This window comes from Heptranchias perlo, chromosome 2, assembly GCF_035084215.1.
Source record: "Heptranchias perlo isolate sHepPer1 chromosome 2, sHepPer1.hap1, whole genome shotgun sequence".
NCBI lineage: Eukaryota > Metazoa > Chordata > Chondrichthyes > Hexanchiformes > Hexanchidae > Heptranchias > Heptranchias perlo.
Genome location: NC_090326.1, coordinates 112,664,371 through 112,682,088, shown reverse-complemented (window position 1 = coordinate 112,682,088; position 17,718 = coordinate 112,664,371). Strand labels below are relative to the sequence as shown.

Genomic DNA, 17,718 nt, shown 5'->3' with positions numbered 1-17,718 from the left:
AGAGAAAAGGGAGGTTGGAGATGGGCAAGTTGTTTGCAAGGACAGAGGGTTCAAGGGCGGGCTTTTTGAGGAGAGAATGATGGTTGGTTTTAAAAAGGAGCGGGACAGTACCTGAGCAATGAGAACCATTTACAGTTTCGGTTTGCATGGGGGCCAAGAATGGAAGTGGTGAGGTCAGGGTTCAGTGGGAATAGGGTCAAGGGAGCGTGAAGTAATTCCCATGGACAAGATGAGCTTGGAAAAGGCAAGGGGGGAATTGGGGGAGAAATGGGGATTCTAGGCTCGAACAGGGAAGGTTTGACTTGGTGGAAGGGGGAAGGCAGCTGAATGAATGGTGTCAAAGAAATCCATGAATTGTTCGTACTTTAGAGGTGAGGGTGGAGAGAGCAGGGGAGTAGGTCTTAAGGTGGTTGTATCAGAGAAAAGGACTGCCCTTCAGTAGTGGGTGTTTTTGACAGGAGAACAGGCTGTCAAGAGCTGGATGTAGTTGTCAGATCTGGTGATCAATGGTTTAACCATTTGTGTGCTAGAGGAGGGCAGCAAGGCAGTAAATCTGAAGGAGAGGGGACGAGGGGAGCTTATGGAAATTGAATTTGCCATGGATGAGCAGTCTCATGCAGCTAAAGCTGTACCACCAAGGTGCCAAATGTAGTGGTAATTGCCCTCGGTAAGGTCATGGTCCAACCTCACAACCAGAATCATTTTATTTTCAACTGAAGGGGCTACCTCTTAGAGAAAATGGTTATAAGATGTTGCAGGTGTCAAGATGAAAGAAAAAGAAAGACTTGTGTTTATATAGTGTCTTTCACAACCTCAGGACATGCCAAAGCGCTTTATTGCCAATTTGCTCACAGCAAGGTCCCATAAACAACAATGTGATAATGACTTGATGTTGGTTGAGGGATAAATTTTGGCCCGAACACTGGGGAGAACTCCCCTACCCTTCGTCAAAATAGTGCCGTGGGATCATTTACGTCCACCTGAGGGGGCAAGCGGGGCCTCGGTTTAACATCTCATCCGAAAGACGGCACCTCCAACAGTACATTGGAGTGTCAGCCTAGATTTTGTACTCAAGTTTGTGGAGTGGGACTTGAACCCACAACCTTTTGACTCGGAGGCGAGAGTGCTACCACTGAGCCACAGCTGACAGATAGCAGGCTATTGATTAAATAAGAAATTTCATTTTCCCCCTCATCTAGGATCCAAGCAGAGGAAGCACCGGTCCACATGCTGGCAGAGGCCAGATTTTAGCCAATTCAGATAGGGGAAGGGGTTTAAATAGCACAGACATAGCAGAGCTTCTTGTTAGTGGCATGGATTTTCAGAGGGCTGATCAAATTTTAGCATTCGGTAGTGTGTGTAGCATGGTGTCAGTCTCACAAGACCAAGACCACTCTCCCACCTCAGAGTTCACGTTCCTCCTGTCTCTGACCATTGCCTTTTATGGAGATGGCAATTGGGAAACACCCATGTCCACCAGAAGACTCAAGCCTTTGGTTCAACAATTAACTCCTGGCAGGAGCCGAATCATCATCTGAGGAAACGTATGTCAGAACTGTAAGAACTTAAGAGCATGTGTAATCTTACATTTTTACATTTAAAACTATTTATTTTAACATGAAGGATTAATGTACTGCACACTTTTGATCAAAAAGTGGAAAAAGGAACTTTACATTAACTACACTATCATCTTCCTCATTCCTTGAAAGGTTTAGCATCTTTATAGGGAACTCGTATGGCCTTTGCCTTGATTTCTTTTCAGACCAATGCTGCTTAGAGCTGCTTTGGTTTGTGTTATCTTATTTTCATTGTTACACTTAAGATCTTGATGCTACCTCTTCTACTCGTACATCTAAGGTGTAGTCCAGGAAAGGGTTTTGTACACAGGCAAGTGGGAGATCTTAGGACCAAAAATGACTGTGCAGCATTGCAGATTTCTTAGGCATGGTGATTTTTTTTTTGCTTTCCCTTCCTCCCCCCTCAACTGGTAATGAAATTCAGGCATTTTCACCACTTGGGATAGTGGTTTCTGGTGGATATTGAATATTGGAATAATTTTAAGTTATAGAATCTTATAGCACAGAAGGAGGCCATTCAGCCCATCGTGCCTGTGACAGCCTTTTGAAATAACGATCCAATTTAGTCCCACCCCCCAGCTTTTTCCCCATAACCCTACAAATTAGTCCTCTTCAAGTACATATCTAATTCCCTTTTGAAAGATCCTATGGAATCTGATTCCACCGCCCTTTCAGGAAGTATGTTCCAGATCTTAACAACCCTGGAATCATAAAGGTTACAGCACGGAAGGAGGCCATTCGGCCCATCGAGTCTGTACCGGCTCTATGCAAGAGCAATCCAGCTAGTCCCACTCCCCCACCCTATCCCTATAGCCCTGCAAATTTTTTCCTTTCAAGTATTTAGCCAGTTCCCTTTTGGAGGCCATGATTGAATCTGCCTCCACCACCCCCTCAGGCAGTGCATTCCAGATCCTAACCACTCGCTGTGTTTAAAAAAAAAAAAGATTTTCCTCATGTCACACTTGGTTCTTTTGCCAATCACCTTAAATCTATGTCCTCTGGTCCTTGACCCTTCTGACAATGGGAACAGTTTCTCTCTATCTACTCTCTAGACCCTTGATGATTTTGAATACCTCTTATCAAATCTCCTCGCAACCGTCTCTGTTCCAAGGAGAACAACCCCAGCTTCTCCAGCCTATCCTCGTAACTAAAGTCCCTCATCCCTGGAATCGTTCTAGTAAACCTCTTCTGCACCCTCTCTAAGCCCTTCACATCTTTCCTAAAGTGCAGTGCCCAGAACCGGAAGCAATACCCCAGTTGTGGCTGAACCAGTGTTTTATAAAGGTTCGTCATGACTTCCATACTTTTGTACTCTATGCCTCTATTTATAAAACCCAGGATCCCATATGATTTTTTAACCGCTTTCTTAACCTGCCCTGCCATCTTTTATGATTTTGAAATTGTGCCCGGCACAACCAAGTCCAAGTCATTAATATATATCAAGAAAAGCAGTGGTCCCAGCACCGACCCCTGGGGAACACCACTGTACATCTCCCTCCAGTCCGAAAAACAACCGTTCACCATTATTCTCTGTTTCCTGTCCCTTAGCCAATTTTGTATGCATGTTGCTACTGCCCCCTTTATTCCATGGGCCGCAATCATGATGATAAGCCGTGCGGTACTTTATCAAACGCTTTTTGAAAGCCTATATACACCACATCAACTGCATTGCCCTCATCTACCCTCTCTGTTACCTCATCAAAAAACTCTATATCAGGTTTGTTAAACACGATTTGCCTTTAACAAATCCGTGCTGGCTTTCCCTAATCAATCCACACTCGTCCAAGTGACTGTTAATTCTGTCCCGGATTATCATTTCTAAAAGTTTCCCCACCACTGAGGTTAAACTGACTGGGCTATAGTTACTGGGTTTATTCTTACATCCTTTTTTGAACAAGGATGTAACATTTGCAATTCTCCAGTCCTCTGGCACCACCCCCCATGTCTGCAGATGTTTGAAAGATTATGGCAAGTGCCTCCGCAATTTCCACCCTTACTTCCCTCAGCAACCTAGGATGCATCCCATCCGGACCAGGTGACTTTAAGTACAGCTAGCCTTTCAAATACCTGTATCAATTTTTAGCTCATCCAGTATCTCAACTATATCTTCCTTGGCAGCATCTTCTTCCTTGGTACTTGGTTCCCTCTGTGTGAAAAATTTCTCCTCATTTCCCCTCTAGTTTGTTTGTGAATTATTTTAAATCGTGACCTCTGGTTACCAACCCACTTGCCAGAGGAAATAGTTTCTCCCAATTGCTCTATCAAAACCCCTCATAATTTTAAATACTTCTATTAGGTCTCCCTTTAACCTTCTCTGCTCGAAGGAGAACAATCCCGGCTTCTCCAATCTTTCCACATAACTGAAGTCCTTCATCCCTGTTATCATCCTGCTAAACCTCCTCTGTACCCTCTCCAAGGCCTCGACGTTCTTCCTAAAGTGTGGTGCCCAGAATTGTTCACAATACTCCATGTCAAAATCCTGGAACTCCCTACCTAACAGCACTGTTGGAGAACCTTCACCACACGAACTGCAACGGTTCAAGAAGGCGGCTCACCTCCACTTTCTCAAGGGCAATTAGGGATGGGCAATAAATGCTAGCCTTGCCAGTGACACCCACATCCCATGAACAAATTTTTTTTAAAAAGCTGAGCCCTAACCAGTGATTTGTAAAGATTTGCTTCCTTGTTTTTGTATTCAGTGCCCCTGTTTACAAAGCCAATTATGCCACATGCTTTTTTAACTGCCTTATCAACTTGCTCTGGCACCTTCAAAGATTTGTGAACATGCACCCCCAGGTCCTTCTGCTCTTATGCCCCCCTCAAAACAGTGCCATTTAGATTATACTGTATCTCCATGTTGTTCCTCCCAAATGCATCACTTCACACTTATCTGCATTAAATTGCATCTGCCATGTATTTTCCCATTTCACCAGTCTGTCTATGTCCTCCTGAAGTCTGCTACTATCCTGCTCACTATTTACTATTTTGCCAAATTTTAAATCATTCACAAACTTCAAAATTGTACTCCCTATAGTCAAGTCCAGGTCATTTATATATAACAAGAAAAGCAATGGTCTTAATACCGACACTTGGGGGACCCCACTGCATACTTCTCTCCAGTCAGAAAAACATCCATTCACCACTACTCTCTGCCTCCTATCCCTTAGCCAATTATGTACCCAAGTTACCACCGTCCCTTTAATCCCATGTGCTTCTATTTTCCGAATAAGTCAGATATGTGGTACTTTATCAAATGTCTCTTGAGAGTCCATACATACAACACCTACTGCACTACCTTCATCAACCCTCTCTTACTTCATCAAAGAACTCAATCAGATTAGTCAGACACAATTTGCCTTTAAAAATCCATGCTGCTGTCCCTTATGTTAATTAATTTTGTTCTTGACAATGGACTCTGGAAGTTCTCCCACTGCTGATGTTAGATTGATTGTCTAATGAATTGATCATTCCACTTTTGGGAGGGAACGGTGAATTAAAACTCAGTGTGACTACAGTTCTGCAATGCATTGGACACGATTGGTCATTAATGTTCCAAACTTGGCAACTAAAGGAAGAATGCTGGAAACAAGTAAAGATAGGGAATTGTTGAAATAGTGACTAAAAAAGCTTAATTAATAAAACACCTGACGTCTTTCAGGCTATCTAATTACAACAGATTTGCTTGGCCAAGTTGAGTGAATTTAGTCATTTTTTTATACAGCCTGTGAGGTGAATTATGTAACAAGGATGTATTCTAACTTGAGGAAAATACTGATGATTTCCCAGCTTGAATTGTACCAAATACATAACATTGCTAATTGTGGAAGAGCCTGGCCAGGAACTATTGATCTTTCAGGTTTGTATGATGGTGAACCTACTGCAATTAGAAAGAAATAGACTCTTAAAAACTGCTTATTTGCAATGGTTACACAAGTCTCCACTTAAAACACCCGAACATTCTAACAGAGTCCATGATAAGTTTAGAAATGTCGCCATTTCTTTTGTATTTACATATCAGGTTTACAATATATTAAAAAAAAATCAAAATTTTCTCTTGCATTTTAGGGCCATGAAACTAGTGCCTTGTTAATACTGGAGAAGATTACTGACAGGAGCCTCATAAATTCAACGAATACTTCATTGCAAACGTAAGCGCTTTTATTTTTTGGGGGGAAAACAATTAAATGTTTTACTTCTGTAAAGGCAGACTTCAAGCTAGATATTCTGTTGGTCTATTTTTTCCCTCACCTAATGTAACAACCATTTGAAGAAACATAATTCTAGTATTCAGCCACTGGTAGAAGTCAGAGTTGTCGATTTTGGTGTTTTGGGGAAAGAATAAACTGGTTTGCAGGTTTAGAGAAAAACTTCCATTGCTGATCCTCTAGTGGCTAGCATATGACAGCTGCTTTAGCCTGCATGTGTTCACTACAACAAATATCAACAGAACTGGACAGCAAGAAAGCAGATGGTTTCTCTTCACTGTGTAGACCAAATCAATAGTTCTGTTAAGGTGGACTATACACCTAAACCTCCTTTACAATGGTTGCAAATATGTTTCATTTTCAAACATTGAGCACTTTAGTTTAGTATATATCTGATCTCTGCTGGGCAAACAAATAGCAAAGATGGATGGAAACACTACTAAAAGAATAGGAATCCTCAAGAAAACTCAGTCATAATTATCACTGTAGATTTCTTCACTATTTTGTAAACCCTGTATTTGTCCATTGATGGAATATTGTAGTTCCGGTTGGCAGAATGTAGTGGAAAAGAGAATAATGAGCATCACCACAAGACTTTCTAGTATTTAAACCAGGCAACCTTGTTTAAGTCAGTTATAGCTGCATCTTCCCATTCTTTATCAATCCAAAAATGGTAATGCAACTGTGAATAAAATTTAACTTGTACGTTTTTTAAATCACTTTTTAGTTAGTATCTGAATTGTACACCCTTGTACAACTTGATTGCTCACAGCGTCTATTTCTTTTAAATGAAGGTGTAATGCTTTATAAAACATGCTTTCAAAATGCAGCAGCTTTCATGTCCTCCGTTTATAGGCTCACGATATTTATTGATTGCTGCGCATGTTGCATTCTCCCTCCTATAAAATAGTTCATACTTAAACCTATTTACTATTCAATCTCCAATGGAATTGCATACAAGGGAGGGAACAGATTTGATGGGAGAGTATGATTCTGGAGACTAGAAGGGGAACATGCAGTGTGCTTAGAGGCTATGGAGGGAGGAGATTGAGCATTGTTACTGGTTGGGAGAGAGGAGAAAGGTAGGGTTAGAGGACGGGTTGGTGGGGGGGTGACAGAAGGAATATAATGTAGAATTAGAAGCTGGGGGTGAAATTATTATATGTGAGGGTGGGGAGGGGGGGTCGGTAACAGAAGCCAGGGCTGTAGCCAGTAAGCTGGGAGAGTGAGGATCACTGGACATGGAATGAGGTTTTCTAACGTTATTTTCTGTAAAAGTGTCACGAGTGGCTGTGTTGCATACTTTTTCAAAAAAAAAATCTTTTGGAAACAGACATAAAATTATAGATTATAAAAATTGTAAACATTAATTATTAAAATTATACTTTGGATGAGATGTTAAACTAAGGGCACATCTGCCCTCTCAGGTGGACATTAAAGATCCCATGACACTATTTTAAAGAAGAGCAGTTCTCTGGTATCTCTGGTATCCAGTTCTCTCTGGTATCCTGGCCAATATTTATCCCTCAACCAACATCACTAAACCAGATTATCTAGTCATTGTCACATTCCTGTTTGTGAGACCTTGGTGCGTGCAAATTGACTGCCATGTTTCCTAACATTACAACAGTGACTACAGTGCAAAAGTACTTCATTGGCTGTGAAACAGTTTGAGACGTCATGATTGATGCTATATAAATGCAAGTCCTTTCCTCTTAGTGGGGTCCGTTGTAGATGGTGGCTGTGGTGGCTGCAAGATAATCAGGCGGGGAGAAGGTTGGGCGAACAAGGCCTTGTATAACAGACTAGTAATGGACTGAGGGATACTTGATTGGCTGAAAATACACCCAAGATCGGTTAGGCACACAAGTAAAAGCTGCTGGGCTGGGAAGGTAGGAACTGGCTGACGCTGGAGACTGGTTGAGTGGAGAACATTGCAATCTGGAAACAGCTTGACTGGTAGTAGCATATTAAAAATAATATATTTGAAAGCACAAAATAAAAACTAGAGACTTGTGAGCAGGAGGAACCAGCAGGCCGTGATGAAGGGGAGGGTGACAGGCCTGTGGTGAACGGCAGTGGCAGGAGTGAGGAGATCAGAAAATGCCCGAAGGGCAACTCCAGGAAACCTTTTAAGAGGACAAAATTGTGTTTTTTAAAAAGAGAAATTTAAATGTAAAATACAGTTCTTCCCTCCTATATTAGATGCACTGGAGGTGTAGAAAGGTAAGCTGCCTCACAGTGACATCCCGTGGCCAGATCCTGCAACTGCGTACAGACGCCACTCCTTTTTTTTAAACCATAAACTCTCTTTCTTGCATGACAAGCAGTCTTGACGCCTTGAACATTGAAAATACCCATCACAGCACCGTCTGCAGGTGCAAAGGGTACTGCAAGTACTTAGAATAGATTATTCTGTAGGACCAAGGTTGATAAGAGTTTTCAATTAAATGCACACCCCACGTGCCTAATTTAATATACAACCACTTGATCTCCCACGGTATTACACACAGTAAATTTTAGAATATGGTCACTCTCTTGGCTGTCTCTTCTTGCTACTACTTCTCTCTGGCACTTCTTCTGCTTTTGTCTCTCTCCTCTGCTCCTCTTTGCTTCTCTCTGCCTTTTTCTTCTTTATTCTTAGAAGCAGCCAGTGGCTATCAATGGCAATTGGGGTGGGCTTTCAGGGGAAATATGGGCCGCAGTGGCTCACTTCCAACCCCCTGCCCCAATCACTCTTGCTTCCCCCACATCTTCCCTTTCATCGCTTCTGCTACCTCTTCACCATGCATCTAGCTCATCCCCTTCCTACCAATGCCTCACTCCCATCACTACCTGTTCCTCTTCACCTTCAAACTACCTGTTCAACCCCGTATCATCCCCCTCTCCTACTCACTCTCCTTACCTTTAACCCTCCATCCACTTCCCCCTGCCACTCACTCCCCCAAATCCAGGCAGTAAGAGGCCAGAGCCCCCTCACCATTAACCTGTTTCCCTCAGAGACTTATTTTTTATAATTATTTTTTTAAAAATAATAATTTAGACCAAGGACTAACTCTCCCTCAGGAGAATACACTTTATTAAATTTATAGAACACAAGACAAAAGCTACAGCAGCTCCTCTATTTAAAATAAATACCAATATAAATTTCACTTGAGTAAATCTTTTGAAATTTGTCCTGGCGTTTTGCCAAACAATTTTTAAAAAAAACAACTGATCAAAATCTGCTAGAAGCTAAAGAAAACATTCTGTCAGCATAGCTGACTGAACGGTATAGATTCATCCTGGGAAATTAGGTACACGACACAATCCAAATATAGCTCACAGCATCACAGCTTGAGGCCTTCAAGTAAAATCTTTAATGAAGGCATTAAAATACATAAAAGGCAATTTTGTGAATGATGTAATTTTTTTATTTTTAAGAATTTGTTTCAACCTTTATTATGTACATTAGAAATTAAAGCTCCTGAGGAAAAAGTGGTCGATCAAAAATCTTTAGATTTAAAAAATACTCAAAATAGCAGCTGTTGTGTGACATCAGGTGTGATTCTATAATAGGGACACCTTTAATATTGAAAACATTTATCAGTGTCATCTACAGGCATTGTAGGTATCTATAATGGGGTTTTCCATAGGTCCAAGGTTTATAAGAGAAATTTTCAATGAAACATGTGCTCCATATAACATTTGCCCTGTATCATATAGAACTGTGCAATCAAACGGCTGAGGATCACAGAATGTGGGTGGCCTCTAGCAAAATGTGATGCTTGAAGTGTCCAAACACTGGTTTGGAAGCTTTCTTCAGGCATTAAGATTAGCTTCACTAAAATGGTACCCCGTCAGGCTTGTATATATGTCCAAATATTAACTATCTCTATATTTAAGAATGGCTCAAACCTATAAATCAATTGATTACAATTAATATTATTACAGTGGTATCTGGTTTCCAGAAACTGCAAAGACTCCTGCCTGAGAAGCAGAATGCATAACAAGTTATACTGATCCAGCTTAATAAGAAAATGAAGCCTATACATGAATAAAGCATTGTATGCTCAATAACGTCATTAATGTTACTACATGGTACATTATCAGGCACATAATCTAGAAATAGCAGCTGGTTTTCAGTTATGTTGCAATCTGTTTCAAGACAAACCAACAGGTTTTCTTATTCCAGTTTTTCTCCAATCAGAAACTGTTTGAGATACTTGCATTGCATTACATTACATAGAATTACATAATATGTATAGCACAGAAGGAGGCCATTCGGTCCAACAGGTCCATGCCATTGTTTATGCTCCACACGAGCCTCCTCCCACCCTTCTTCTAACCCCTTCAACATATCCTTCTATTCCTTTCTCTCTCATGTGTTTATATAGCCTCCCCTTAAATGCATATATGCTAGTTGCCTCAACTACTCCTTGTGGTAGCGAGTTCCACATTCTAACCACTCTCTGGGTAAAGAAGTTTCTCCTCAATTCCCTATTGGATTTATTAGTGACTATCTTATACTTATGGCCCCTAGTTCTTGTCACCCCCGCAAGTGGAAACATCTTCTCCCCATCTACCCCATCAAACCCTTTCATAATCTTAAAGACCTCTATCAGGTCACCCCTCAGTCTTTTTTCTAGAGAAAAGAGCCCCAGCTTGTTCAATCTTTCCTGATAGGATACCACCAGAACTGAGGGGATATATCTATGAATCGTTTTTGCATTGTTGATTGAAGATGGATGTTGACTAACAGTGCAATTATTTTGATCCACAGTGAACATTAAAATTGATGTAAAAAACACTGTGTTTCAGAATAAAAGGTTGCTTTCATTTATCTGAAATAACTATGTTAAGTCACAAGCAAAAGTATAAATTAATTACAGATCTTTGATACTGGAAAATTGCTCCTGAAAGGTATCTGCTATGCTATATTATAAATTCGCCTGCCTTTATATATTACTACCATCTCCTCCCAAGATTTGACCTGCTGTTATTCCTGTCTATGTAAACCAAACTTGAGAATTTTTCCTAATTAAATTCTTTTACATTTCTGAATACCTTGTTGTACTGAAGTTGCAGGATATTTGTGCTGGGCCAGCAGAATGTTTTTCCACTTTGAGCACCCAGTTCCTAGGTTAAACATGGCATATACATATACACAAAAGGTCCCTTTATTCTACTCCAGCTTTGGGGCAATCCCCAACTTATGCCTGAGTGTGTTTCTCTTCTCTGCCCCCCTCCCCCCCAATCTTTTTTTTATATACCAAGTATCCTTGTAATTTGTGAGAGTGCCAATTTTGTGTGCGTATTGTGCCGCAAACTTGCATCTGTCAAGAAGTCAATTCATTCTTAGGTTATTTGCCCAAGATTAGGTAGTGCCAACAGGCAGGAGAGCATCAATCTGGGATCAAGCAAACCCATGTAACACCAGCCTAATCTACAAGGCTGCCCTTCTTTTCAGCTTTTCAATTCTTCTAGGAAATGAATATGCTTGGAAACACAAACAAGCATTCATCAATAGGCTTGACCAGCTCACTAAGTTGACGTATTAGTATATTTGCTGATAGGTCGTATATATATTTTTATTTTTAAATATTCTCCCAATTCATCTGTTAAAACTATAATTTATATACTTGTGCCAGAATTTTTCAGCACACTCAAAATAACTAGATTTGATCTCTCTTGTGCAAATGTTTACTTTTTCACCTTTTGTGAATGCTTTGCTTATGGTACATTATTTGTATGTGTATGTCAAACTGACATGAGGGATTGCTGTGTTTCAACTGCTGAAACCCCTCGTCCATGCCTTTTGTCACCTACAGATGACTATTCCAATGCGGCCCTGACTGGCCTTGCATTGTCCTCCCCTCCAGAAACTTTAGCTCATCAAAACTCTGCTGCCCATATCCTATTCCACGCCAAGACCTGCTCAGCTATCACATACCTCCTTGCTGACCTACAATGGCTCCTGGTTCCCTCCAACGCCTCCAATTTAAAATTCTCATCCTTGTGTTTAAATCCCTTCATGCCCTCGCTATTCCCTCCTATAGCCCCTCCTAGAACTCTCTGTTCCTCAAACCCTGGCCTCTGTGCATTCCCCCCTCATTTCACCCTACCATTGGCAGCTGTCCCTTCCACTGTGTAGGCCCCACACTGTTGAATTTCCTCCCTCTAATCCTTGAGACCTTCCTCAAAACCCACCTCCTTGACCAAGCTTTTGGTCACCCCTTCTAATATCTCCTCCTTTGGCTCGGCATTCATGATTACATCTCAGTGTATAACCTTGGGACATTTTCTACATTAAAGTTACCATATAAATGTAAGTTGTTGTAGTGATGGCCCCAGATAGTTTTTAACTTGTACATTTTCTGTTCCCATAGACCACTGCATGTTGCTGCACGCAATGGACTAACTGTAGTTGTGCAAGAGCTTCTGAGCAAAGGAGCCAGTGTACTTGCTGTAGACGAGAATGGTAAGTTTGTGTTTGTTTTTAATTCATCTGACAGTAAATATGCTAATTGGTGGTAATATGTAGTGTCTAAGTGTAATGAGCTTTGGAAACTAACCGCTTCATGTCAACGACTGCTGCTGCGGGAATTTATGGGGTATTAGTGGTTCTGTACTCGGTTGTCTCAATTTTTTTTTACAAAGATCAGCATTAAATGGTTGTGCAGATTGTATTCATTATTGACTGCTAACTGCTCATAAAACTTGGTTCTGCATTGTCTTGATGAATTTTATTACTGCTGCATGTATTGTCTATACATATTAGTGTTAGTTGGTAGCCTCTAAAGCTTAACCCAGATTAGAGCCATTCTTCAAAAACTGACCGCTTTAGCCATTGCTCTGTACCTATGTTCCTTCAGTACTACACTGAAGTGTCAACCTAGATTATGAGCTCAAATCTCTGGAGTGGGACTTGAAGCCATGACCATCTGACTCAAAGACAAGAGTGCTACTTTTGAGCCAAGGCTGACTTTAGTCTGTAGCATTCTTCCACCAAAGAGTATTTATAGATTTTGTCTGGTCATTGCTGCCCAAGCACTTGTTCAAGAATTTTCTTGACCCTTGGTGGATGACACTAGGCCTACAACTGTGTCTACTACTTAAGGCAGCCTAAACTGGTAGTGAATTTGGCAAAGAGCCTTTCATTGATTGTAGTGACCGTGCCGGCAACAGAACTGCAGTGATATTCAGGTATGGCTCCAAGGCAATAACCTTGTTCTTGAGGCACAAGTTGTTTCCTCCATATGCTAATGCAGGGCTTCATTCAACACACCTTTCAGGTGCCTGGACTATCTTATCTGCACCTTACAACGGTCCACCTTACTGCTGCAGCTGTCCAGCAGTGATGCTATACCTTCCATCCAAAAACTATGGGGTTTATTAATTTATTTTTCCTTTTTTTCCTTTCTATCCATTGCAAATTGTTAGGGTGATCCATGTCAATGTCAGCCTTGTTTTTAACATTTTCATCCAAGTTCTGTATTGTTGCATTTGTTATATTTACATTAAACTTTAATGAATTATAATGAAATTTCATATGTACTTTCCATATACTAATTTTTTTAATTGAAATGACGATTGTTCAGAACTCATCAATAATTGGATTGAATCACTGTTGGCAAAGAGATAGAGTAACCTTTTGTAATGTTACTTTTAAAACTTGCTGTTTTAGGTTACACGCCTGCATTGGCCTGTGCTCCAAATAAAGATGTGGCAGACTGCTTAGCCCTCATTCTGGCCACCATGATGCCTGTTTCATCCAGCAGCACTTTACCCACTCTCAGTTTTAATGCCATTAATCACTACAGCAATCCTTCAAAGACTGTGTCCTTCGACTCTCTACCAATAATGAGAAGTGATCATAGCTCTTACTGCAGTTTGAATAGTATAGGCAGGGAAGATGGTTACCCTTATGCTGAAGATGACGAACTAAATGATTCTGATTCAGAGACCTACTGAAAACACTGACTAGAACTTTCATGATGAAAGCCCTTACAGCATGCCCATAGGTGGATGGGCTTTTTTAAAACGAGCGCCTTCTAAACTCCCTCAGCCAAGCGGAGCAATTATATTATAGGTTTAAAGTTGAATTTATCAGAAAAGGAGACACAGAAGAATGCAGATCTATGGAACAAGAAAGCAAGAAGCTCAAAGCTTGTAAACAATGTAGGAAACTACGGGCAAAGTTGATGGATGCCAATGTTATGTTATTTTAATCCTCTTTATTTCCAGTGCCAGGATCCATTTCAACAGCGTACACTGGTTAATGGTTTGAATGAGAAGATTTTACAATGCTGGGTAGAATAGCACTACCTAAAATTAATGGGGAAGGGCAGTCAGATATTCCTGAGTCTCGGGAATTACTGAATCTAATGAAGAAAATGGTGTAAAATGATTGGTATAAACCACATCACTCACTTGCACGATGAATTGCCAAAGGGACCAAGTAAACTGATTTTAAAAAAGATCTTATGTAAGAATGAAACAAAAAGATTTGGAGAGCTGTAATTGAAAATCTCTCAAGCTGCAACTTTTAAAATTTTGCTTTAACAGTATTAAAGTTAAACTGTTCAGAGATTTTGATGTACATTTGTTGATCAATTCTAGGTCTTACTGGTTTTGCATGTCTATAGTAAAGGCATTGGGGTAGGGTGGGGAGGGAAAGGGAAGAGAAAACTGAAACCTATTTTTGAGACAACACAAATGCCCCTTCCTACTTTTCTAGTTTGACTTAAGACCAATGAATATGGTGCAGTCAGGGTGATGGCTAATTACATGTATAAATCTACCAAGTTGTTGTGGAGGACTACCCATTTTTGCAGTTTTTCAAACCTTAATTTTACCAGTGTATTTTATGATATAATTGGTATTTTAAAATACAGATTTGTAAAAGTGGAGAACAACTATACCACGAGATGTAGGAGTCTCGGAAAGGAAGATTGCCTGGACTTTGCAGTGTAGTGAACTTTGGTTTTTAATTGACATTCACCTTTTGGGTAATAAACTGTTTTACAGTTATTTAAGCCACATTTGTACAACTGTGTGTTTGGTTTCCAATTTCTTCAGTGCCTTCCCTGTTGTCTGTTTTATTGTTCTTACGGCTGTACATTCAGAGAGGGAGACCTATGAAGTTGTTAGTAAGTGAGATCTTTTCCCCTGTTGAGCAGTTTCTTTTCAGCGCCCCACTTGACGTAGTTAATATGTTGCAGCCTGTTGGTGATTTGCTTCTACAATGGTATTGAACCGCTTCTGCAGTGGTTTGGGAAGAACTCGTCCAGAATGTCATGACAGGCATATGTTTCCACTTGAAGCAGGCAGTATTTTCATTCTGTTTGCACAGCTGAAGCATGACTGTACTGCATTTGATTATAAGGTCAGACAGAAAAAGCTGTGGGTAAAGGACATTTACCTGATAGCTTCCCAAATGGATAGATACCAATTGTTTTTTTTAAAAGACACTTTGGTACAAATTAGTTTTGTTAAAATAGTGCTCCTGAAATGTATTGTATTTAGTTCATTTCATTCCAAACAGCAGGCCTGGAGAGCACAATTAATGACTGGATTCGATTCAGTTTAAAACTTTTAAATCACTACATTCTTAAAGGTTTATTGTTGCATTTCATTCAGCAGTTCCTTTTTGTGGTTGTATAATGTCAACTACTGTATGACTTTTACCTATTTTGCCACTTTTTTAGTTGGCGTGACTTTTCAGCAAACTTGGGTAAAAGCCCTAAAAAAAACCTTCCGTCAAACCATGGTATTTTAATAACTGGAATCCTGTAATGTACAAACTGATTTCTGAAAATGCTGGAAGTGTGAAACGGGACAAAATTTGTGCTGTTTTAATGTACTTCTGATTTGTTTTATTTCCTTGAAGAGGTTAAGATTATAGCATGTATATAGAAATTGTGACTGCTTGGTTACCTACCTGCATTCTTTAAATACATTGCTGAGATTATTGTATATTTTATGGATAATAAAACACAAATGTGAGTTGTATGTAATTAAGTATGTTGTATGGTGTGTATTTTATAACCTTACATCTCAAATGCACTAGTAGTAAATTCTCAGTGCTTCAATATGTAAGGTGACAACACCCAGCTTTACTCTCCACTATCTCCCTTGACTCAATGTCTATTGCTACGCTGCCGAATTGCCTTTCTGACATCGCCGTGGACGAGCCAGAGCTTTCTTCAGCTCAACATTGGCAAGACCAGAACTACCCTGATCTGTTCGCAACAGCAACTCCCCATACCTTTAACCCTAATTCCATTCCCTTTTGGCTGCTTTCTTAGACTTAACCTCACATTGTGCAGTTCCAGGCATCCTTTTTGACCTTAAGCTGAGCTTCAAACCTCACATGAAGTCTATCACCAAGACTCCTTATTTCCACCTCCAGAAAATGGCTGCCTACATCCTACCTGACCCTCATCCACGCCTTCATTACCTTCAAGCTTGACATCTCTAGCATTTCCGGATTCAGTCTACACAAAATCCAATTTGCCCAGAACTCTGCTGCATGCGTTCTTTCCTTCTCTGCTATCTCCACTGATCTCACCTTCATTAGCTTTCAGCACATTCATTTCAAAATCCTCATCTTCATTTACAAATCATTGCATTGTCTTATTCCACTTAACTCTACAATTTCCTATGGCCCCACATCCGAGCTGTCACCGCAGTCTTCTGATTCTGGTCTACTGTGCATAGACCATCCCACAGCTCCAGCATTGCTGCTGGAATGTTCAACCAGCATGTGTCTGTACTCTGGCATTCTCTTCTAAAACCTTCTGCTCACTCCATCTTGGAACATCTCCTTCCAACTTCAAAAGCTCTTCAAAACCTATTTCTCCAACTCTTTTTGTAACTTCTACTAACTCTTCTTCTAAAGACTGGTGTCCTGATCTTCTCCCTTTTATAAGCACCATGAGACATTTTGTTGCATTACAAACATTCTAAATACAAGTTAAAGAAAGAACTTGCATTTATATGGGACCTTTCAGCTACCCAAGAGAAAATTCATTGGGGCATTAAAAAATTGTATTTTTTGTTTTCATTTTCTTTGAACACTTTCATTTATCAGTTCTAAAAATATTGGAGATGGAAAAGAAGGTTGTTTGACTGGGTGAGGTGCTTGGAGGTGGGAGGTCATGTGATGAAATGTGCAGGAATATGCCCAACCAGAGTTGGCAACCCTACAAGCCAGTGAAGACTCCAGCTCCACATGTTCGTGGAAAATGCTGAAGATCCTACAGTTCATTGTTGATGTTTAATAAAGGCTGAATAAAATTCAGTGTTTTGTCTTTTTTTTTAAAACTTTTTTTCCCACATGCTGGAGTTCACGATCCTTGCAGATCAATACAACGTGTATCTGCATATGCTGTAATGTCAAGATATCTGTGTTTGCAATAAGATTTGATTAAAAGACAAGCTCAATCAGGTGCTAACCAATTCTAAACATAGGATTGTCCTGGAGTCTCCAGGAATTAAAGAATCTCCTGAGCAACCAGAGAGAAAAATCATAGGGGCATTAAAAAAATTGTTTTCATTTTATTTTAACACTTTCGTTTGTTCATCAAAATATTGGAGATGGGAGAAAAGGCCGTTTGACTGGGCCTGCCAGTTGGAGGCAGGAGGTTATGTGATGAAAGCTCCAGGAATAGCTGTCACGGGGGCTGAGATTCTTTCCACTCCACATTAGCCTGCAGGCTAATGCTCTAATGGTTGTGTGGGCAAGCAGCAGGCGGCTTACTGGTGTGGTAAGCTGAGCAGGTTTTATCTGGTTAATATTCAACTGTACCCCTGCACACAGGAACATAGGAATAGTAGTAGGCCATTCAGCCCAAGGCTGTCCCGCCATTCAACTAGACCATGGCTGATCTGTAACTTAACTCCATCTACCCGCCTTGGTTCTGTAACCCTCAATACCCTTGCCTAACAAAAAT

General features: G+C 40.4%; 1 protein-coding gene across 4 annotated transcripts in view; it reads left to right on the top strand.

Annotated features, from left to right (window-relative positions):
- The window catches only part of LOC137342161 (serine/threonine-protein phosphatase 6 regulatory ankyrin repeat subunit A), a 188,822-nt gene extending 173,042 nt beyond the window's left edge, over positions 1-15,780 (top strand). For all 4 annotated transcript variants that reach the window (XM_068005905.1, XM_068005896.1, XM_068005887.1 and 1 more), the window contains 3 exons: positions 5,643-5,725; positions 12,151-12,242; positions 13,449-15,780. In XM_068005905.1, coding sequence (XP_067862006.1) covers positions 5,643-5,725; positions 12,151-12,242; positions 13,449-13,735 — 462 coding nt within the window. In that variant the 3' untranslated portion in view covers positions 13,736-15,780. The remainder of the gene's footprint in view (positions 1-5,642; positions 5,726-12,150; positions 12,243-13,448) is intronic.
- Positions 15,781-17,718: the final 1,938 nt, after the last annotated feature.